Below are 25,058 nucleotides of genomic sequence, written 5' to 3' on the forward strand. Positions count from 1 at the left end.
TTTCGATTAAGGCAATAAAAAAATAATAGGAAACCACCCTATTAAAGTTCCAAGTTGCCTACTTCTCTAAGTACAACCATCCCCGAGAAATATCGGGGTTCCCGCTAGTAAGGAATAAATTAAGCAAACATGGATCTTTACTAATATAATGTGCATATAATATATAATATAATATAATTTTTTTATTCCACACATATTCAATACATAACATCGAGAAAAAAACCTGTAATAATTGTGGAATATATAGGTAACCCTTTGAGGAAAGGTTTTGGGGCTACCATCATACACTATTTAGAACATGACTGGTGCTAGCATACATAAAAATACATATATTTCGTTTATTTGAGTGATTTGTTTCCTTAACAATTGCATTCGATTGTGAATTTACAGTAATTTACACATGGATAACTTTTCTTAACACACACACTTTCATAACACACTTCCTCTCATAACGCATACGAATTACATACAATATACCTTTATTTAAAAACGTTTATAACACCTTTCTTAGCAGAAACTCTACTTCCTCATATTGCATAAGCCATTTTTTAACTGCGGATATAAAACCCCATCTCTTCTCCTTCTTTGCCACATTTTTGGCAACATACTATATAATTTTGGCCCCAAGTTGATATGACTGTCTATATATTTCAGTCGTCGCTCTAGGTATATCAAAGTTTCTCCAAGAGAACTCCACTACAGCTGTTAATTTACCTTCCATCTTGTCTCTAGCTCTAATTCTCACGGAGAGAAAATAATTTGTTCAAATAGGTCAACGGAGAAATAAAAATCTTAAAACTTACGAGATACGACTTTCAATTTTTTTTTAATATTTAAGTCGTATCTTGCGCAAATTTGAAGACCAGCGAATCAATTTATCGCATTTAATATCACCTTTTTACATTATATCTTATCTTGGTCTGGGTAGTTTCGAGTAGGTATCAATCGCTTTGTAGAATAGGGGAAAAGGAGGGGCACAGTAAGATTAAAATACACGATAGTTCTCAGCATTTCGTTAAGGAAACAGTCAGCCCTTCACAATGAATTGAAGAGGAGCTCTTGGTGCGAGTCCCTGCGTAACCGGGTGCAAAAGGCTGTTGAGCACCGCATCACCATCAATACCAATTGATATCCTGTCACTTCAAGGTAAGCTTGTCGGTAGATTCTAATGTCAGGTTCATTACACATAAATTTTCCTGCTATGGATGCAGTGGCGTAGCCTGGAATTTCGTTCGGGGGGTCCAAAACCGTGGAATTTTTTAAAAACAGGGTACTAAGTAATGGCTTTTAAACTAATTTTAACACTTTTCACTATCGAAAAAACATCATTTGTTAAAGAAATATTTTTTTAGTTCATGATTTCTCAATATTTTGTTTTCTTTAATGAATGAAAATGATTGTGTTTTTATATTTCGGGTAGGGGGGTCCGGAACACCGGCTACGCCATTCTATATGGATGACTCTTATTTCTCTTCTTAATTAACTCCATCAATATGCATATTTATGAAACTCTCTCGGGCATCCAGCTGGGTTATACTTGGCTCCGACATTCCGTAGCCTACAGTCCCTGGGGGTGACACCCGAGTAAACTGTCGAAACGTCGGCATGGAGCGTACTCTATCCCGGCTGAAAGCCCGAGAGAGTTTCATCAACGTTAATGACCGAGAAAATCGCAAGTTATTCAATACGCAAAATTCTTATGCGTTCTGTCTCGCCTTTAGCCTCCCAAAAACCCCTTCCTCTTATACAGGACTATGCAAAATATCTACATGCAGAGGAGTATTTGAAATACAAAACACCGCTTCAAATGTATTTGAAATGCAACATAACTTTAACTGGGTATTTCAAAACAAGCTACAAAACAGTGTATTAAATACCTTTTAAAATACACAATACAATTGTATGGAAAAAATTTTTTTAAATATAAGCTGCCTTGGCACGTTATGGCTAGTTGCAAACACGAAGAAAACGATTCTAACGGAAACGAAGTAGTCTCAGAAGCATAATGTTACAGGACTGTTATCAGAGCTACTTCAAAAGTATTTTACAAATGTATTTTATATTTTAGAATGGGAAAATACCAAATATCTTTATTTGATATACAAAATACAAGACACATTCAGAGCGTGTATTTGTAATGCCAAATATAAACTACAAATGTTTTTCAAATACGTTTTTTAGAATACTTGTATTCTAACTACTTCCCAGCCTTGCTCTTACTTACTACTAAACCTATTGAATACGAAAACATTTCCATAGAACTCCTTCTCACACAGTTACGGTACCCACTGACACTTTAATAACGACACACTCCTTATCTTTCGGAGTTATCGTAACCGTGGAATGATTTCCTCGTCAGCGCTAACCAGTGATTACGTTTTAGAGTCCCATCAAGGTTGATATTAAAAATATCACAAGATTAAATCTAATTCAATCACCAATGCAAGGTAGCTTAGAACGTAAAGAGTAGGTTTACCGACTATTGGGGACAGGTTTGTAAAGGCCGTTTTACACGGTACGCGGTATTGTGCAATCTGACGTACGTGCGAAGGCGCAATATAAATTGCGTCGCGTAAAGCGGTGAATTGCTAGAACACATGCGAGAATGCGTGGATTCGAGACGGCAAAATAGCCTCTGTTCTAATTTCGTTCATGCATTCGCGCAATTCCACGCCATTTTAGAAATTAATCCAGCTCTAACCTGCGCAATTCCGTGCCCCGTGTAAAACGGCCTTAATACCGGGTGAAGCATCTGAAAACCCAAACAAAAATCCTTGCTCTTCGAGGTGGTCCAGGTAAGGAAATGGTCTCATTACCTGAATGTGTCACGTTCAGGTTTATTTGGTCTAAGGGTGAGAATGGTATTTTTCGTAAGTTTTATATAAAGTAGACATTATCTTTCGTTTACGAAATATGGTAATCGGGAAATTCAGATCACAGTGTGGAGTAGACATTTCTTAAGAATACTGCGAAGAAATATTGGAAAAAAATTGCGACCACGTAAATGAGAGTGTTTTTTCGATCGCGCGTCAAGTCTGAGCTACGCGACGCAGAACCCTGAGGCTCGGTAACATCGGTCGATTTAATAAGTATCTTTCAAAACTAATTCTTGAAAATCGTCATTTGAAGCATGGCACATGGTGTTTATTGACCTAAAACACTATTACCAGGTTAATGGATCGATAGACTTCACCGTTTAACGCATTACTCTAGTGAATATGGTAAGGATTAGATTTTTGTCCGAACCATTCTACGTTTAGGAAGTATGCTTCGGATATCGATAAGAGATTAAGTCGGCATGCGAAAGAGAGAGAGAAATAACACATTTTCTGGGAAAGGTAACAACCTATACCCTTTGTCCCTATCCCTACCCCTTTTCAATCCTAGCCGAGAAGCTTTTCCGTGCGACCCTCCGCGAGCCGAGCCGATAGTGTTTTAGGTCAATAAACACTATGTGCCATGCTTCAAATGGCGATTTTCAAGAATTGATTCTGAAAGAAACTTAAAAATCGACCGATGTTACCGAGCCTCAGGGTTCCGCGTCGCATAGCTCAGACTTGACGCGCGATCGAAAAATCGCTCTCATTTCCGTGGTCGCAATTTTTTCCAATACTTCTTCGCAGTATTCTTAAGAAATGTCTACTCCACACTGTGATGTGAATTTCCCGATTACCATATTTCGTAAACGAAAGATAATGTCTACTTAATATAAAATTTCACGCGAAAAATGGATACGCCATTTTGTGTTGTAAAACCATGCAGATGTGAACCAAAATCTTCAAAAATCATGAACTATATAGCCAAAGCATCTGCTCAAAGGAATATTGTGTTTTTTATTCCATAAAAATCATACAACTGCAACACCACCTGCGTAAGTTCAAAGATTTTCGGAGAAAAACGAGATCGCGCGCGTTTTTGAAAAAAATTGTAGTCTTTGAGCTGCTGTATCTCAGTAACGGGTCAAATGTATGTAAGATGGCATGCAAATCCATAATCAGCCAACATTTATGAATATTTATGCTATGTTTTAAGTTTCTATCTCAAAAAAAGCCATTTTGGACTTTTGTCCGGATTTTTCCGATTTCAGACAACTGTGCATAGGTCCTACATTTATTATTTATGAACGACAGCGGAAAAATTCTCAAATCTACAAGGATAATTATTGCTATCTGCCCCAAAACTAAGCAACTGCAATCTCGACAATCTCAACACACGCATGCTTAGCATCATCGTAGAATGTATGACCACAGCGTTTCTTTTTAAGGTTGTACCATCTTTTTAAACACGCATTACAGCAGTCACAGTTGCAAAGTTAAGCCACTATTCCATCCGTCCATTTCAGTCAGAATAAGGAAAAGATCGAGAGCACGTTCAGACATCATGCCATCGGAGAGCCTGGAAATGGTGGAGTTACCCCTGTTGCAAGCCCCTGCGCACAACGACAGAAGAGATAGCTCTCGGTCATCCTACACCATGGAGTACGCAGACGGTGCCCCCATTGACGAGGACAAGATGAATATGCTGGCAGCTCTGATTAAGAACGACCTAGAAGAGGTGATACAGTTGGTGGATAGGTGGGAAGATGGTCCTTTCCTGGCCCGAGAGGCGTTCGGCAAAGATCAATCTCCGGCCATACTGATCGCCAGCGTGAACTGCTCGAAAGAGACCATCGACTTCCTGATAAGTAAGGGGGCGACGCGGGACTGCACTGACCTTAAAGGCCGAACTCCCATCCTTGTTGCGGCGGCCTCTGGAAACGCGAGCGCCCTATCCGGTCTGCTGAACGGTGGAAATGCCCATTATGAATTCCAAACGGGGGTTCTGGTGAGTGTGAGCTGTTCTACTCATCCCAGCAGATTGGAAATTCGCGAAGACGAATTTATGACCAACGTAGGTTTCCAGGTATGATACATGCATAATAAAATTGCTATTTTTACAAGCTTCTTCTTAATCTTTTAAAGACCGAACTAACTTACCAACTGATTTTTATTATTTTTTTGCATATACTATTTATTTTACAACTAATTAAGAGATACTATGAAAGAAAACCGTAACAAAAATTTTAAAATGTGTTTCCATGCATGTTCCCAAATGGGTACACGCCTACAAGTTTGCTGTTGCTTGAAATATAAATACACACTTGACGAAAAAGCTAAATTTTAACTATGATTTATTGATCTTTTGAATAAATGAGCATTGGAGAGCGAGTGTAGGGAAAAAATCGAATAAACCGCATACTCACTCCAGAGGTGATGAAAATGACCAATTTTGAAAAGGTATAATTAACGTCCAATGTATGCACAAAACATGTGATTCACTTATAAAAAATAGACAAAAGCTATAAAAGTAATCACAGATACGAAATATTATTTTCATGAATTTTTATAAATCTGTTCCCAAATGAGAACATTGGACTATAAAACGGTTACTTTGCTTCGTCTGTTTCATTGATGCAATCTTGTAATAGATTTTTAACTCACATGGCAATGTCGGATCTGCTCGAAATGTTGCACACTTTCTTGCTTTTGATGACAATGCAATGGCCAATAATCAGACATTCGAAATTTTGTTCCATTGCACTCTAATTAATTAACTTTTTTTCAACATGGAAAAATACTGATGAATTAATTTTCACAATAGAAGGCGTTAGTTATAATTTTTTGTTGAAATTTCTCTAAGACCTCTATTGTAATCGATTACATGATTCACTTTTTAAAAGTAAAAAATAAATATAAAACAAATGAGATGTAAAAAACACGCTTTTTCCAAAAACAGCATAGGATGCACTACATCATCTTCTGGTGTTCTGCCCGTAGAGAGGTCCCTTGCGCCAACGCTGTCTCCATTCTTTCCTATCTCCGCTCATTTCTTTGAAGTCTTTATATTTTCCTATTTTTAAGTTGTCAATAAACTTCAGCCTTTTCCTTCTTCTGATCCCTTCCACCGTTCCCTCCAAGGCTACCTTCAAAATGCCATTCCCTCTCATCACAGGTCCCAGCCAGTTACCCTTCCTTTTATTTATTTTATACATCAGTGTTCCTTCTTCATCTATTCTATTCAACACTTGCTCATTCCTTACTCAATCCGTCGACCGTATTCCCTCCATCTTCCTCCAAACCCACATCTCAAACCTGTCCCTGTCTCTCTTCCCCATCGTCCAAGTCTCAGATCGACACATACACATACCACTTCACTCTTCCTCAATTTTAATTCCAGTCCCTTTTGCACAACACTCTTTTCTTCTTCTTAAAAACTTCTTTGGCCATTCCTATTCTTTTTATTTCTCCTGTACTTTTTCAGTCTTCCGCTATCAAAGTTCCCAAGGAGCTGTAAGTTCTCACATTCTCTTTTTCACCATCTTTTGTCTTCACCCTCGTACCATCTATATTGCTCACTTTCATCACTTTAGCCTTTTTAACGTTTATTTTCATTCCATATGTTTCCATTCCTTCCTTCAACCCTGTTACCAATATCTGCAATGACTCTGTTTCCTCGGCTAAAACCACCATATCACCAGCAAATCTAATGCATCTTATTTTTACTCCACCAATGCTTATTCCCTCTTCTCTTTCATCCAATATCACACTTATCATGTCTTCAATAAACATATTGAACAGAGTTGATGACAGACAACATCCTTGCCTAACCCCTCTACCTAGCTACACCCATGCAGTCATGTTTTCATTCACTTTCACTGCTGCCTTTTGCCCCAAATACAATTCACTTCTTTGCCAAATGCGTAGAAATAACTAAAGAGGAGAAGAATGATTTTAACAGGGACACCGGGCTTAAAATAAGTCGCACTTGGCAACCCGTAATCCGGAAAAACTATCAACAGCCTACTCCTCCAACCTCCCGCTCTCCTCCCCCTGACACGGATACCTATATATACACATATAAATTCCCATCTCATCAGAATCCCTTGAGGAAGCAACCAGCATCGGTCGGGAAAAGTTGGGGCCATCCAAAAATTGAAGCGGCGACATAGCCCAAAAAATTTTATTGAACATAATTCTCAGGATAATTCCGAAAACCGCTAGGTTTCCTTTTTACCCATAAAAAAAATTGAAAATACCGATTTTTGTGTACGATCCGGCATTGTAATGGCTCTGCCTACAAAACTAATGAACTTACCACAAACGTCATTATCGATTTTAGTTCTAGATATAATAGGGAAGTGCACTAGTGTTTCAAATGCACCAAACACATTCTTTAAATTAGAGTTCAGAATAACATAATGTCGTAAAACCGCAGTTTAAATCCTAATAGTGAATACTTGATTCGAGATGACAGTCTGAAATATGGAAAAATTCAAAGGCCGCGAAAACGGGTGTCCATGTTGAATATTGGCCGTGACGTCACAAGGCAGTAGCAGAAGGCAGCTTCTACACCGTTTAGTTCTACCACTATTATTGCATAGAAAAATTACAGAATCTGAGGGTATCCGTTTTTTGCTGTCATAAAATATCTTCAGATTATATATGTGGCTGCTTCTCTTTTGAGTAAACGACTTCATCATTGCGTAATATATTAATATTCATTTACGTGTCAACTTCAAGTTTGGAAAGAGTAGTACGAATAGCACATTGAATCTTTAATAAATGCATGATGGCATTTATTTTTCGCTGGGTATATTTTGGCACAATGCCGTTTATCATGCCAAAACTTTTTTTGTAAGAACCGAGTCAAACTAATAAACCTATTTCAGACGTTTGCTGCAAGACTTATTCGTTGCGTATGTATTCACGCCGGCCGGAACGTTCGCCCTTCGCTACTAGAATCATGGGATGTTAGCCTTATTTCCGAGCTGGCTGGTTGTTGCAATGGTTCGCTGTCCAGGATGGGTTCAAGAAAAGATAATCTTGGTTGGGAGAAGAAAATTCCAACGATTTATAAATGGTATACCAAACTTTGATGTATTTATGGTTACTGAATTTTTAATAAGGAGGACAGGTTCAACGCTCCATAGAAATGCGAGACGTTAAGGCTAACAAGGGGAGACCGCGTACCTTGCTGCATCTTTTTCAAATAGGGCGTTAGTTAGGCTGAAATTAATTAATTTTCATGCGTTACTTTTTACAAGTTATATATATAAATTCAAAATATATCTGATTTCTTATTGGGTCGGGTGGGGTAGTGGTAGCGTGCAAATGTCAACGGAAAGATGGTACCCGAAAGACCGTGGTTCAAGTCTACGTCATGGCATTATTTTTTGTTGCCTTCATTGTGATCATACGGCGTCTAGTTTATCATTAATTATAATTGCAGCAATCATTGACGTGAGAAAATTTTTTTATCGTCATTATGGCGTTTAGATATTTTAGCAGTGTCATTACAAACGCCGAGATACGATGACTACAAGGGTTGGTGTGCGCTAAAATGTTAATTTTTTCTTTGCTTATACTGACCAACTTCCACATTAAAAATGAAAACCACTCTTGCAAGAGCACATACCATTAAAGGCTCGCGGCAAGCAACAATATGCGTACAGGCATAATTAATAAGATACCAAAGCGAATATAAAATGCCATATATCTCGAACACTTGTAATTCACATTACTCCAAAGGGAGTTTACTTACTCAGTACATACCTCAGTACCTACCAGTTTACCTCAGTAGCAGTGCTAAAAGAACCATTCCGAAATATAATTTCAACTAACATATAGGATGAAATAAAAGTTGATAACCCTGGACCGGGCGCGCTGGCGTATAAAATACGTCAATCTTTGAAAACCAAGGATTTCGACATTGTACGTACATTCTGGGCTATAATGGTCTCGTGTATTCTTACAATGTACTTTGACTGCCTATATTGCGAGTTTTCAAAGTTCGAGGTATTGTAGCTAATTTTTTAGATCAGCAAGATGAACCCGTCACCAGTGGAGTACAAATTACGCTGCGCGACCTGCCGTGTACCTTTATATCTGTATCACCTATAAATGTACTAATTTCAACAAATAAAGATTAACTTTAACAAAAATCGTTTGTTATCATATATGCACATATCATGGGCAAAGTACGCATTTTGCCCGGTCGTGTAAAAAAACAGTCGCGCCATAATTCTTTAACCAAACTACTTTCAGTTTATAAATCACGTAGGTCTACGCGGAAGATGCTATATTTTGACTCAACACACTTTCTGATGTGACTGAGGTACCTATTAAGTAAATTATTATAATATAAATATCAATTTGATCTTACAATACCTTCAAATGATCTTCAAAACAGAATATCATCGATAGGTAAGAGTCAGGAGCAGCCTTGAACCATTTATTCCGTATAGCTTGTGCTTAAGGCACGGGAATGAATATCTTCTCCAGGCTTTTGTTTCGACGTCGAGATGAAATTTGGAACAAAAAATCATTTATAATTCTATTTTGAATTCATGTTTCCGGTACTAGACGACATTTTTAGGAAGCAAACTCCACCGATTCCCGGAAACTCTCGCCGCGCTAAAGAAGGCGACGGAATACAGCGATACTCCACTGGTGACTACTGCCTTGTGACGTCACATCTCAATCAAGATGGAGGCACTGTGTTTCAGCGCAACATGAAATTTTCCGACTTTCAAAACGTTTTAAAGTGCATACCCCAGATGCAGAAAATAAAAGTGACTATACTAATTTTTCTTTTTTAGGCTAAACTTTCAAATTCAGCAATAAAAAAAAATTAGTGCACTTCCCTATTACTATTCGTAGTATGTCACAAGCGAGTTCTGACGAAAATGTGTTTTAACGAGTACGTCCGAATTTGTCCTAACAAACAAACGCCTGTTAACGAGTGATAGTTGAGTGTTAACACCGGCAGTGACTACCACGTCAGAATATGCTCGAGGTCGTCAGAACTGGTTGAGCGATCAATTAAGTTTCATTTTTTTCTAGCGACTTGCTTCATTTTTGGGTTTTTATTATTTTATTCATCAGTTGAATTTCGAGTGATTTGGTTATTTCATAATGAATAAAGATAAATTGAGGAGCATAAATTGATACCTTAAGTTACAGCCACTCCTTATTTTGCCGAAATGCATTCATGAAAATTGAAGAAATTTTTGATGCTTCCTTATATTCCTTTCAGTATGTATTTAACACTAGAAGGACGGCAGGGGTCATTTGACCCATTTTCAGAATTCAAATTTATTTTTCTCTCATTAAAATATTTTTTTAAATTTTGAAACTTTTTGACTTTGTTCATTTTGGTCTATATTTTGATAATTTAGTGAAAATTTAACAATAATGTTTTGTTTTAAATTTTTATGACGTGTTATACCTAGAAGGACGGCTAGGGGTCATTTGACCCACAACTGGTTTTCGCGCTATTTTCTTGCCCGTGGGCACTTTAGTGCCATGTATATCATATAATCAGCAAGAGGCTAGAGTGGTAGATGATTTTCTTCATTTTGAATCCGGAAGTACCCGGTTCAATGCCAGTTTCGTCCCAAGGGCCCCTATCTGTATTCAAAAACCTAGGCATAGCGACTTGTTGTGCACAATCTTTCGATATTTTTTGGGCAGCAAAGGGAAATAAAACCTTTTCAATCCTTGATTTGCGTAAATTCATGTAATTATGGTATTTTAATTTTGTTTTATTTATTGTTATATGATTATTGTATTACCCACGCCGGAAAATCGTCACGTATCCCCAGAATTGTTTTCCGTCGTCCAAGATTCAGAGCTCTTGGAGACATTATTTTCAATATCGACTCATCAGGTTTAGGAATAACTTTCATTTTTCTGGCCTTACAGCACTGTCACTTGACCTAGCCCCTTTGCCGTGTGTCCAGCATTAGTGCCGCCTTACCCCGTCGGGGTTTGGGGCGGGTTTACTGCACGCTGCGTCCTGTGGAAAAATCCTGTCTGTTTTTGAGAGAGCGGAGGAATTGGGTGGACTGAAAAAGTCGGAGAAGAAGCATTACTGCAAGTTCCTGGAAGATACAAATCAGGATACGGTTGGCGGTTGAGTCCCTGCCTTTCGAACGGCAATTAGCGTTACTTCTGAAAATTTTGTTCTTTTGTTTGAATTTCTAATGCTCTCCAGCTCTCTATACCTTCAATGCAACTAGAGAAGATTCTACCATAATGCGCTTTCGTTTGTAGATTGTTTTGCACGCATATCAGTAGCGAGTTGAGGAAGAAAGTAAGAAGTCGAGAAATATATCAAGAGAAGAGAATCGTCGCAATTCAAATAGCTGTAGGGAATATTGAAGATCAGTCTGGAAGTAAATCGTAAACATCAGTTCAAGAATATTCTGACCAATTTATCTACATCTGCGTGTGATGGAAGCGACGAAGTCCAAGATAGTGAATTCGATGGCGACTTTGGCATGATAGCGAATGCACAGCTCTATAAAAAAAATGCAGCTGTCCTTTTATGAGGTAAATTCCAAATAAACCAGACAAATTTGGAATCGAGTAGTGGGTTTTGACAGATGTGAAATGAAAATACAGCCTAAATGAATTTCCATATTGTGGCAAAGATGATGGTTGGCCATCAAATCAAGCGTTGGGGAAATAAATAGTTACTGAAGTGACCGTAACATACAAGAATTCAGGAATAAATGTAACTTGTAACAATTATTTTCCATCCATCCAGCGGGCAGGAAGTCATAAACAATGGAAAACTTCTCTTGCATGGACGATCTGAAAAAACAGGCGTGATGCACAAATATCCATGACCCCTAAAATAGCCATGTAATCCATTCAACTGAGTGTTCAAAAATACCTTAGGCCATACTCTTACGTAGAATCAGGCGAACTAGAACAATAATGTACTTTCACTCAGCAGCATGATCTCAGACGACACTATTTCCGAAACGAATAAAAGAATACCAGAGACCATCCTATTTCATAATAAAAACAAAGCGGGAGTAGATATGATGGATAGCATGTATCAATTTATTTACACGTCTCCAAATCCAACAGCCATATCTCCACGGGCACAAAAAAGAAAAAGGTGCCAAATACCATCAAATTGAATCATTGCACCAATTTCCTTTCCATTTTCCAAATTCCTTTTCATGTACAAATGGCTGGTGTCCTAACACCCCCTGCCACACGCTTTTAAGCGGCTTGCGGGTTAGTGTGTAGATTTAGATGAATAAATCGTCCAATGAACGCATTCAGCGCAAAAAAATATTTTGTGGAAACAGCGCTGAAAAAATACTGTCTGTCTGAGATTTACAACAAAGTAATAAGTTTTAAAAATTTTAATGCAAATTTTATTAACCCAGTACCCCTATTGTTTACACTTGTAACACGCCTGTAACACAACATAACTTTTGTATTGAGTATATGTATTTTCATTATTTGATTTGCAATCGACTACTACATACGGTTTAATTCATAATTCTTTAAAATAATTGTTATTAACTTTGGCGATGGAAATAATATTTAATAATGTTAAATAGTGTTTTTAATGAACTGATTCAACAATGAATACGATTAAATTGAATATTGGTTGAAAATTAGACGTTTTATTCCTAAATACATTTTAGGGGTCAAATGACCCCTAGCCGTCCTTCTAGGTAGTGCGAAACTCCCGTCCTCCTAGTGTTAAATGTGGTTGGTCTCATCCTGAAATGAAAAAATAACTCGAAAAACCTTTCCGGTTGGTCCCACAATTCTTGAAATAACATTTGAAACTCTTCTTTTTCATTTCTATTTATGAAATAACTGGTTGACATGCTCTGTTTTACCATCATTGAACAACAAAAATACGGGCTTTCAAGGAAATATGTAACGCATTAAATTCGTCTTTCTTTGCAGTTGCGGAGGAAACATAAAGAACTATCAGAATATCAGAAAATGCGCGCAGTGTAACCGCCTTGTTCTGATGATGATTTCCGACGTAGTCGTCAGAACACATTTTCGTCTGAACTCGCATACATTGTAAACGTACTCTTAAGTTTCCAACCAAAATTTGCCGTAAATTTCAAGGAGTGAGTGAGGATCTCCTATGTTGCACAACCCGACTCGCAACAATTTTACTAAATTTTTTTCGACGTTTACCTAAAGCAGTGCAAGCTCTAAAGTTGGTATGGTTGACGTTAATGTATTGCCCTGCTCGATAAATTATCGAAAAACGGATTTTCCTATCAATTTCATCAGGAAAACATTAGAAATTAAACGAGCGTATGAATCGCCGTGTGTACTCTCCTAAGGACCGTATTCGATGAAGTGACCCAAGTCTTGATCCCGACTCAAACCCCTCTCAGTGCTTCCTTTATTTTACGGGAAGTAACTCGAGTCCCAAGTCAAATTGAATATTAAATATTCAATATGTCCGCAGCCATCGCCTCACAATGTAAAATGAAATACCTCTCGTAATAAAAACAATTCCACGCTAGTAACTATGATGGTGAGTTAATGTTAGTGGACCATAACCCCAAAACTCCGATTACGATTTGTTATAAAGAGTAAAAAAAACGAAAGATTACCTTTTTTCCTCACCATTTTCTCTTGAAAACGAGAACTTATTACCGAAGAGAATATTTGAAGAGGGAATTAAGTTTCTGAAATATTGTTCAAAATGCGTATTTTAAGTGCAAATGCGTTAATCCACTTCATTACGTTGGAATTATTAGTAAACAATTCATTTAATTATTTTTATTTAAGATTAGTTCGGATTCCAAACCATTATGATTACTAAGACTTTGGTCTAAAATCACATTTTACACTGCATCTTGCGGAAAAAATTACGTGATACTTGCCAGAACTCACCCTCTTCCCCACGTGAGAGTGGGTGAGCATCGGCTGTACACCTTCCCCATATTGCCTCACGTAAAAAAAGGATGCCCCATTATCCTTCCCCTTGTCTCCGATCATTTCGTTCAACTTAAGAAGAAAAAAATAGTGAAACAATGTTTCCAATGATTGTGCATGTGTTCGCCCTACCAGAGTATGATATTCTTTCGCATCGCCTGCAAAAAAGCAAAACTGTCACTCATAAAGCCTTTCTCAGTTGAAAGCAATGAATTAAATCTTTGCAGAAAATTAATTTTCACAATGGAATTCAATATAAACTAAAGGTGTTTAAACGCTACATAAAAAATAAGATCGAAGATGTTTTTGATCTCTTGTAATTTTCATTATATAAAATAGTGGTCACCACATTACAACAATGATTCATTCTTTTGTTCGGTTCACTCAAATCAAATGATGAATCACCCTTTGCAGATGAATTGTTTTCAATTGCGTCCCCTACAAATTTTAGACATGAGCGCATGGATTTAACTCTCACTGTGGTCCAATGTTTCATTTCAGTTACCGCTACCGGCAGTAAACAAGAGAACTCCACTCCACGAAGCCGCATTTATCAACAATTTAGATTGCATTGAGTCCCTGCTTAAAAACGGGGCCCACTTGCACACTAGAGACTCCGATGGAGATACAGCCCTCCATTTAGCCATCATGGGAAGCAATGACACCAAGGAAACAACAGAAGCCATCATTGATATCCATTACCAATGCATAAAGCTCCTCCTGGACAAAGGAGCTGACCTCTCCGCCAAGAACAAAAAGACAGATGAAACACCGTTGAGCCTACAGAGAGAACCGGGTGAGACACCGTTGGACCTACTGTTGAGTCACGACAACGTATACAAGGGAGTGAAATTCCTCCTGCAATACTTCGACACCCAAATCAAGAAGAACGAGGACGGAATACAAACTGGAGAAAATAACACAACTGACAAGAACAAGAGAACCATTGGCTGCAGGACCAAGAGTAACTTCAGCCTGAAGCGCAAGAACAATGAAATTAACAAGCGAAAGAACAACATTAGCCTAAATTTCGGTTCTCTGTGTCCGAAACTGGATGACGGCGGAGACCAGGTGAGCGTCATTCTCAACCTCATGGAGGTCCTGGACCGCCAAATGAGACGGAAAGTTTTCAGCCACCCCCTGATCAGGGCTTTCGTGATACTCAAGTGGTCATCGATACGCATCTTCTTCTACATTTACGTCTCTGTGTTCATCCTTTACGTCATCTCACTATCAGTATTCGTTACGCTGGCCTACTGTGACATCTTCTACATCTTCGGATACTCTTGGCATCTGCAGGTGGCGGAGAGAGGCATCCGGATCTCGAAGTCGGTAATGATGGCCACGTCCCTTTTGGTGCTTATAAACCTTTCTGGAAAGGCTTACGTCCTGAGGGCAACTTACAGGTTCAGATTAGAGATGTACAGGAATCTCTTGGGAGTTTTATTCACATTTATCGTCTTCTTCGGTACTGTGGAAACCAATACAGGGAAAAACATAATGGCCGAAACAACCACAGTCATCGCCGACTCATCTTCGCCCTGGACCAAGACCGACGATATGCTTTCGACATTCTCCACGCCCCAAACCACTAGGACAGCAGTCATTCCCGGTGGCTATGCCGAGGACCTCGAGGTACACACCGCAAGCTACGCAGAGCTAGCCCCCTCTTGGATCGTCAATATTACGGCGATGGCCGTTTTCCTCGCGTGGTTCGAGTTGATGCTCATGGTGGGCAGGTTTCCCAAATGGGCGGCCCAAGCCCTTTTATTCCAGCCCGTGGTGAAGAACGTCTTTCAGATCCTGATAACCTACGGCTGCCTCATCGTCGGGTTCGCCTTCTGTTTCTTCGTGCTCTTTCGAGGGTCCGACCCAGACGGCTTCGGAGACCCTTGGAGGGCATTCATTAAAACCTTAGTCATGATGACGGGCGAGTACGATTACAATGACATCTTCGGCAATCACACTTCCGCAGAAACAAAAAAGCAGTGGTCTCGTAGCGAAATGTCGACCGTCAGCCGTTTGTCCTTCCTGCTATTCATCATCACAGCGTCCATAGCACTGATGAACCTCATGCTCGCCCTGGCGGTCAGTGACACTCAGGATCTCATGAAGACCAGCAAAGAGAGCCAAAATACCAAACTGGCTCGTGCTACGATACAGTGGGACTACTTCATTGAAAGGTGTTGGACGCGTGGATGTGTGTCCCCGAGAATCAAGGAATATCTACAGGAAAAGTTTTTGTTAAAGATGCAAGAAATTAATGACTACACCAAGATCGAAGGCTTACCGTTCGATTTATACAAAGAACTTAAAGTAATAGCAAGCAAAAACGCTCAGTCGGCTCCTTTCCGTTCACAAGATCGAATAAAGAAAGATGCCTTAATCAATGCTATTATGAGCCTTGTCGATGACGAAGGAAAGCTCGAATGCAATGCATTGCAAAAGCTGTTATCGTCCTAATATTTTTTCTGATGTATTCCATTAAAGTTCACCCAGATAGTTATTTTTTTACTTTGAATTTGTAACCCTCTAGTTTTATGGCAAGCGTTAATTTATTTACTCTCGAGACAGTAGCGGATGCAGAGAAAATTCAAGGGGGGACGCAAAAGGTATCTTCAGTTATCTTTACTTTTATCGTAAACGATTATAAAAAATAATCAAGTCTCAGGCAGAGCTTCAGAAAATTTTAATTAAAGTGATTATACACATATACAAGATAATGCCATCTCATCATATAAAAAATTTACAATTGTAGTTCTGCAATGTTTGGCAATACGTGTGGCCCCGCAAGGGGGGGCCCCCTACCTGTATCCACCACTGCCTCGAGACCGTAATAAAACCACTGTCTCCTTCAGATTTATCATTATTCCTTTTTCCTGCCACTCTTTATCAAGTGCATCAACCCTTGTAAACCATTCGCCGACTGAATAATCCTCGGCTGATTGTCCGCGAACCTCGCTGATTTAAGCTAAATAAGTTTGCCTCCAACATTTTTCATACTATACGGTTTCAATGGCTAAAATGTATTTCAATTGGGTAGATATTTCAATTTTGAAAAAATACGCAACAAATTTTAATATGACTTCGAATCATCTAAGTCCTCGCTTGCCAAACATGAGGTCGCGGCTGGGTACGTAGCCCCTATTCAAGGCATGGTTTTACGTGTGCTATTTGAAATGTTCAATAAACCCCGATGTGACAGGCTAAAATGTGCTTTTTTCTGAGGGATATTATAAAATAAATAAAATATCCCTATTTCCGCCACAATTCACACCCGAAGGCCATTTTCACACAAACCGACGTGCATGCACCTAGTACGATGTGAGATGATGAAAGTTTGCCGAAGATGAACACGGTAAATCGTAAGTTGGTGCCGGTTCCGGCTGTCGGTTTCGTAATGTGCATGTACATGCTCTCGTTCTATTTTGCGGGTGTCGGATAACATATATTTAAGCAAATTATCCCAAATAACCAACCGAAATAAAAGTAGCTACCGGTCGCGGCGATGCTGGTGAGTATGAAAACGGCCGAAGAGTTGCGCGGTTCATCGACTATCACAGGACTGCAGTGCGATTATCGAAGCGTTCTGAATACCGCGACTTATCTCACAAATCGGTGATAGCGTAAGGTGGAGGTGACACCATAAATGCTTTATCGTACACTAACCATAGGTGGGGGGATAAAAGTTATCTGCCCTTGCGGTCTTCAATAACTAAATATAACAGCACACAATTCCATCCCTACTTCCTGATAGGAGGCGACTCCATATCAGTTCGTTCTCGGCATTAACAATGCTTATCGTTTGGCAAAAACTTTATCGTACTGGGTGCCCTTTCGTGCTGTGACAGTCACGGACAAGCTTCATAGCCACCATGGACGAAGTCTCATCGAGAATAATAGCAAATATACGGGCAGGCAGACAGCAACTTAGGCAGGATCACCAGAATACAATCGCGAACGACACGACTCCATTTATAGACGACAGCGATAGCGAAGAACTAAATTCCTACTCTGACGAACAAAGCTTTTTACTGACGCCTCTCGCCAACGCCCGCGAGCCGACGACCTCGCCGTCCCAGAGCGCGGTGGAAAATGGAGGCAGGGTGCGAGGAAATCTCTTCCCTCCCCTGAAGCGGCGGCAGGCGGACTTCTACAAGGATGACCAGGATGGATTCGCCCTCCTGCAAGCGCTCGTCGAAGGCAACGCGGGCGAGGTCAGAGGTTGGGCCGCATGGCACAGCTCGAGGGGGTCGCTGAAGACGCTGAGGTACGGAAGCGATCGGCTGACCCCCGCCATCGTAGCGCTGTCCGGATGTTCGGATTCCAACGCCCGGGAGCTCCTCATGGCAGGAGTCGATCCCAACGAAGCGGATTGGACGGGCAGGACGCCGCTGCTGGTGGCGACAGTTAACGAGAAGAGCGAAATGATGGGGGAATTGCTGAGAATGGGTGCCAATGCCAATTCGGGGTACAAGAAGTCCCAGGGAATGAGGATATCCGAAGCGATTGAGGACATAGAGTGGCACCAGAAGGTGGAGCAGTACATGGATGAGCACAACATTAAGGTGAGACCAATGCATACGATTATTTTGTGATAACCAGATTATTTAAGTCAAGGCATAGTGATTGTGCCATACCAATACGTTGGTAGAATAATTAAATAACTCTTCGGACATGCGCAAAATGAAAAATAGTTTATGTCCTATTCTCAGACCTACTGAATAGGTATATACACAAAATCTCATAGTAATTGGTCAAGCCATTTCGGAAGAGTTTGGCAACAAAAATTGTGACATGAGAATTTTATACATTATAAATATGTATTATGAATCATTATGTGTAATATTATCATATACATGCGCAAACTGCTTTGATTATAGCAACGCATCATAATCAAAACTAACCTGGGGTGGATTAAGGTCCCTTTTTTTAGGAGGCTGTTCGCTTTTTTAAGCTCCTCGGAGTTATGCAATACCCATCAGCAATAATTCGACTACTTGGACAAGAGGCTCTTAAAAATGCTCCGATTACTTTTAATCATTGTTTGTTAAGGTTGTGACATAAAAACTTGCAATGGAGAACCACCTCATTGATTACCATCTCTTCAACGTTTCCAGAAATCAAGGGTGGTTGGCTGCCACCATCCTCTACATCTGGTCGATAGGTAAACTAAAAATTATAAAAGAATTGGCTTCTCCTATATTTGAAATAACAACCGGAGTAAGATAGAGGGGAGGAAATGATTTCTGGAATAGTTAAGAGGACAATGTGGTACTCAGCTGAAGGACTAATTGTAAGACCGGACACCATCATGGCAATTCTCAGTTAAATGACATAGTACCCAAAAATTATTTGCTCATTTTTCTCGATCTGTCTTCGCCTAAACGTCTTGAAAAAACTCCTTACATTGGTTATGTCCTTCCTCAAGTCAAGTAACAAATTATATATTAGGGAAAATTAATCTTAATTAAGATTATTGATATCAGTTTTTCCATGCTTAAGCAAATTTATTGTAATCTAATTTTTTAATCAGATACTTTTACCTAAATTTTATTTAAGTTTATCATGATCTTTTCACATTTCATTTAATTATCAATGATGCATTAGTTGACTTGTGTGCGTAATTAACTCTCATTCAAATTTTGTCCAAAAATGATCCATATTTTAAAAAATTTAATTGTAATGAAATGTTTTGGCCAAGAAAAGGCTTTTATATTTGTTTTTTTTTATATTCAGTACTTTGGAATCAGTTTTAATAATATGGTTAATTTTACATTCAGTTATTTTATGGAATCAGAATCTATTTCTTTTATATTTTTTATTGTTTTTTGTTAAGTTAATGTGTTCTGAATTTATCAAAGTTAAATTTATATCAGATATCAACAGCATCTATTAAAGAATAATAATCATTTATTCTCCAGTGGCCATGCTTACTCACAAATAGTTATAAAATTCTTCATAATACATATTTCTAATGCATGAAATTCTCATGTCACATTTTTTGTCGCCAAAGTCCTCCAAAACGGCTTCACCAATTACTACGAAATTTTGTGTATATACCTATACAGTAGGCCTGAGAATAGGACATAAACTATTTTTTATTCTTCTGAAGGGCCCATGAGGCCCCGGAATGGGCCCTGAATCATTTCCATAAGAAATACATTTAAAGTTCGTTATTTATGTCTGCAGACCTTTTTTTCTTTTGCATATTTTAATTATAGTGATAATGAATACATACAGTTGAAACCAATACTATTGGAAAGAAAAATAATGAAATATTCTTATTCTTGCATTCGAAATTTGTTTCCCCATGATTTACAGTGAATTTTGAAAAAAACATTCATGAAAATTCTGAAATTTTAGCATTTTTAGCTGATTGTCTCTGAACTCCCCTTGAGTAAACATGACTCCGCTGTAGCGTGACATCATCATATAATATCCACAAAGAAATCAAATCAATCTGTCATTGCCTAGTCCTCCGCGGGTTATCAGCTGCTCTTCTCCCCATTGATGATTTCTTACGACCAGGGGCACAGCTAGGAATTATGGCTAGGGGGGATATACGTGCAACTAATACCGGGGTGTGTGTGTATGGAATGTGGGGGTATGGAATACCCACCAGGATAAGCGGTAGGTGCGAGATTAATAAATTGTGGAATTTTAAGATAAATGTTTCAAAATGGTGAGTTTTATGGCTTTCTGAGGGATATATTAATCCTTTTACTATTCTATAGGTAATATCAATCCAACTCAGTAAAATGAATTAAACTTAAAAATTTCCCTGAGCTTTGGGGGGGGGTTTTATCCCCCAGACCCCCCTTCGCTGCGCCACTGCTTACAACAATTGAAAACCCTGCTTCAGAGATACTTTTTTTTCTAACTTTACTTAGTCCTCTCTTTAGACACAATGTCCTCTCTTTGGACACAATGGCAGTAGCTCAGGCATATAAAGTTAAAATTCCATGAAGAAGAGACCCACACTCAATTATGGGTTGTTTGGGCGAGGCATGAATCGAATATAATAAAATACCCATATCATGTTATAGGTAATTTGGATAAATTTTATTTTCAGCCTCCTGACATAATTGTGGAAGGAATCACACCACTCCACTTAGCAACTCAGAAAAACAGTTTGGAAAGCCTGAAACTTCTGTTTGAGCGCAATGCAGAGCCAAATGTCAGGGACAGCAGAGGTTTCACACCCCTGATGCTGGCTGGAGAGGAGTTGGAAGCTACTGATATAGATGCAGTGAAAATTTATGAAAATATTGTGAAAGTGCTGCTGAATCAAGATGCACAGATGAAAGGAATAGGTGAGAACTTGATGGGAATAACGATACTCCATCGAGCAGCACAGCTGAATGCCCACAATGCATTGAGTTTACTTCTTAGGAAAGGGTGTGATCCAAATTGGTGTATCAACCAGCAAACACCACTTCACATTGCCTCAGAAGTGGCTGCTAAAACCTGTACCAGTGATCCTTCATGCATATCAACTCTTATTAGCCATGGAGCTGACTTGTCGGCTGAAAATAATGGTGTGTCAGCCCTGAAAATGATTGTGACTGAAGTCCCTCGTCCCAAAAAGTTCCTACTCTCTGTTCTTGATAGACAGATCACCCTAAAGAAAGACTCATGTGAGTACGGCGATGAAGTAAAGGTGAACTTTAAATGCATGAGCCCAGATAATGTTGATAGTCAAGAAAAAGTACTTCATGCACTCTTGAATGAGGAGTCAATCAGTCGAGGGATGACATATGAAATATTCAGACACCCAGTGCTCAAATCCTTTGTGAATCGTAAATGGACCCGTTTAAAAAAGTTTTTCTATGCCTATGCAGTAGTCTATTTGATTCATGTTCTCTCACTCTCAGTATTTGTAACATTGACTCACAGTGATATTCTTCAGCTGTTTGGTGGAGGCTGGAAGACCTCGGTTATGCAAACAGGAATTCCAATTTCAAGACTCTTTGTTGTTCTAACCTCCATCTTAGTGCTAATTAATGTAGCATGGATGTGCTATGTTTTCCCTCACCGATATCCTTTGAGTTTTGAAGCTTTCAGAAATGTTGGGGGGAGTTTACTATGCATAATAGTGTCTATTCTCACAGTTTATGATGGAGATACTGTTACATTCTCCAATCGATTGTCTGAGGCTGATTTTCAAGGTAACCCAGATGAATCAGAACTAGGTTTCACCTCAGGTGAAACAAATCTCTTGGAAAGTGGTCTCAATCTCGATTTAAACTATACTGATGAAATTCCAATTCATCGGAACAAAGAGGAAGCCTCCCTAAACGGTTTGAATCAATCACATACCATTCAAGAGATTGTAATCCATTGCACAGCCATTGCAATTTTCCAGGCATGGGTTGACCTCATGCTCCTAGTTGGACGTTTCCCATGGGCTTCCGATGCATTGCTCTTCACAACAGTCCTCAAGAATGTCCTTAGAGTCTTGGTCACATATGGCTACATGATCATTGGATTCGCTTTTGTTTTTTTCCTTGAATTTCGTGAAGTCAATATTTATGCTTTTGGGGACCCATGGAGAGCATTACTAAAAACAATGGTGATGATGATGGGAGAGTTTGATTACATGGACACATTCGCAGGGGAAGATAAAGGTAATGCAGTCCTGGTACCATCTAATTTCCAGATATACACTCAAGCAATATTTCTGGGCTTTGTTGTGATAGCATCTATAGCCCTAATGAATCTGATGCTTGGTCTGGCCGTGAGCGACACACAAGAATTGGCTGATGAGAGTTCCCAGAGACAGTTGATGAAACTAGCAGAGAGTGTAGTTCACTGGGGATCTGCAGTAAAAGCACTAGAACTTTTATGTGGGAAAAACCAAAAGGTCAAGCAATGGTTTAAAGGATGCCGCACCATTCCTAGTGTGTTACAATTTCCAATGAATTTTAAAAAATCAACTTTACCTCGAGAATTGATGAAAGAATTATTAGAGATTGCCACAAAATATAGTAATGACAACAAACTTAAAGTAAAGGGAAGCAAGCCGATAAGGAAGACCCAAGAAATTCCACGGAGATTTAACTCATATATTTCCAAGGACTCCACTGCACCTAAGACCACTGATCCTCTTTCTCGTCCTCCTGAGCAATCAGATGTCATGGAGGAAATTCAGAGTTTGCGACAGGAGATTGCTGAACTGATGGATATGCGACAAGATGTAGCCGATATAAAAGAGTTGCTAGAATCACATTTCAATGGGGAAGACTTTCAACAGCCTCTGATTAGAACTCCTCAAAGTGATGATTCCTCTCTCCCTATTAGGACACTAGCGAGAATCCTCCAGTACACATCAAGACGTAGAAGAGGTAATGGTTTGCTATCTAGGAAACCAAATGTTTGAAAATTTCAGCCCTCATAGGGTGGAGCTAATTTTTGAACTTTTCTCAATTTTCAGAGTTGACTTTTTCAAATCAACATGAAAGTATGTTTTTTCAGGGTATAACCAATGATATGTGTCTTAGGGTCCAAAATTCACTCTATTTTTATGCCCAAACAACAGTTTTCCATATGTAACATTGTTTAATGCGGAATACATCTGCATGCTCTATGCTAAATGCAGTGTCATGGGCTCACTGGGCACAGTCACTGTCAGCTGATTGCTCTAGCACCCCTCATCACCCTATGTTCTCTTAACGTCTTTCCGAACAAGAGTCAAGGGAGCAATTTTTCATTGAAAACACAGACTGTTAATTATTAATGTAAGCCTACAGCCCAAACATTTCTTATTTACTTATGTGTATAACTCTGCCATATTCAATATTCCATCATAAAAAAAGCTCAAATTCATATAATTTAACTAGGAAAATAAAAATATCAAGACCATTGAAAACTATTATTTGTTTCATTTATACATATACATATTTTGATAAGAACTGAGTTCATCACCAGATGCCACCGTGACTATCATTGCATTCTGCTTCTTCTAATAGAGCTAACTGCATAAAATTTCTATGCTATCTATTGGGCACATATGTCCAGTTTTGAAGGTATTAATGGATTTTTTAATTAAAACTCAATCTGCGGTAATACAAGAAGCCAGTTGTACAATGATGAAAAAAGTGGAATTCCTACCGAATTAGTAGGTACTACTTGTTTCTAACCATGACAATTCCTTAAAAATGAACCAGATAAAATAATTCACATTCTGAAGCATAAAATTATATCAATACCCCCATATTTTGTCTCGAGAGATGCTATCAATCTATAATTCTTAGATCTCCTTCCCTAAATGCTCTGATAGATGTAACATTAGCACTTGTCTTCATGTGGCATTAATACTGACAGCTATGCAACATCATCCATGACACAAATTCCAACACTGTTCTTATCATTGCCAACCACAAGTCGGTACCTATCATAAAATGGCCAAAAAAAATTCTGAATTGATACAAAGCACACCTACTATTTTGATATGTAAAATTATATACTGTTCTAAATACTTTTGTAGTGTAATTTAATAATACAACAGACCAATAAGTGTTTATCAAATTATTTTAATTGCCAATTGTGATAGAATTTTAAAAATAAAGAGTCTCACATTTTACAGTTTTTTTATTTATCTACTTCTCGAGCCTTGACATATTATCATAAAACAAAATGACTTTGTGAAAAAATGAACCATCTGGCATGCTTAACAGGGTGGGTGAAGAGATTCTACAATCTTAGGAAAAGTTCTCATATTTACCATGTAAAAAATTTAGGTGTGTACCTACACACAGTAACAGATACTTATAATAATGGAGGCCGAACAAAAAGTAGATGTTAATTATTTCCATGGCTGAAATCTCATTTTAATGCTGATAATTTTATGAGAATTACATGAGTTCTCATCTGAGTAATGACTCTATTTCACCTCCACAAGTATGGACAAGCAAATTTAATTAGGCCAAGAGTAACTTTGCACTAGAATTCCATTTCATTGTCTATAAATAAAATTGCTTTTATTGTACCCATACAATGATTCCGATTTCATGTGAATATTTTACAAGCAACTTTAATTTGTCTCCTGGGAACAAAATGCTACATATCATCCACCTCTCAACAAGAGATCAGGCCTCAGCCATTCTTTGTATACAAGAAGTGAAATTTATACTTTTCCTACCGATTATTAATTCTTGAAAAATATAAATATTTATAGTTAGTGGGGTAGCTAGGAATTTCGTTTGAGGGGAGTCCAAAATTAGGGAGAAAATTTTTGAAAAACAGGGTACTAAACTAATTTTAACACATATAAGCAAAAAAACTTCATTTGTCAAAGAT

General features: G+C 38.6%; 1 protein-coding gene across 1 annotated transcript; it reads left to right on the forward strand.

Annotated features, from left to right (window-relative positions):
- Nucleotides 1–1,027: 1,027 nt before the first annotated feature.
- Nucleotides 1,028–24,342, forward strand: LOC124155166. The gene is made up of 5 exons (XM_046528882.1): nt 1,028–1,146; nt 4,343–4,902; nt 14,259–16,217; nt 17,609–18,325; nt 20,833–24,342. Exons 2-5 carry the CDS (start codon nt 4,381–4,383, stop codon nt 23,137–23,139), a joined length of 5,505 nt encoding a protein of 1,834 aa, XP_046384838.1. The 5' UTR covers nt 1,028–1,146; nt 4,343–4,380; the 3' UTR covers nt 23,140–24,342.
- The last annotated feature ends 716 nt before the right edge of the window (nt 24,343–25,058 follow it).

Source organism: Ischnura elegans, chromosome 3 (genome assembly GCF_921293095.1).
Source record: "Ischnura elegans chromosome 3, ioIscEleg1.1, whole genome shotgun sequence".
Taxonomy (NCBI): Eukaryota; Metazoa; Arthropoda; class Insecta; order Odonata; family Coenagrionidae; genus Ischnura; species Ischnura elegans.

What these genes read in the sequence shown, in the direction of transcription:
- LOC124155166 (XM_046528882.1), top strand. Translation starts at nt 4,381, where the DNA reads ATGCCATCGGAGAGCCTGGAAATGGTGGAGTTACCCCTGTTGCAAGCC. An exon ending in TGACCAACGTAGGTTTCCAG is followed by an intron (nt 4,903 to 14,258) that starts GTATGATACATG and finishes GTTTCATTTCAG; the next exon opens with TTACCGCTACCGGCAGTAAA. An exon ending in TGGATGAGCACAACATTAAG is followed by an intron (nt 18,326 to 20,832) that starts GTGAGACCAATG and finishes TTTTATTTTCAG; the next exon opens with CCTCCTGACATAATTGTGGA.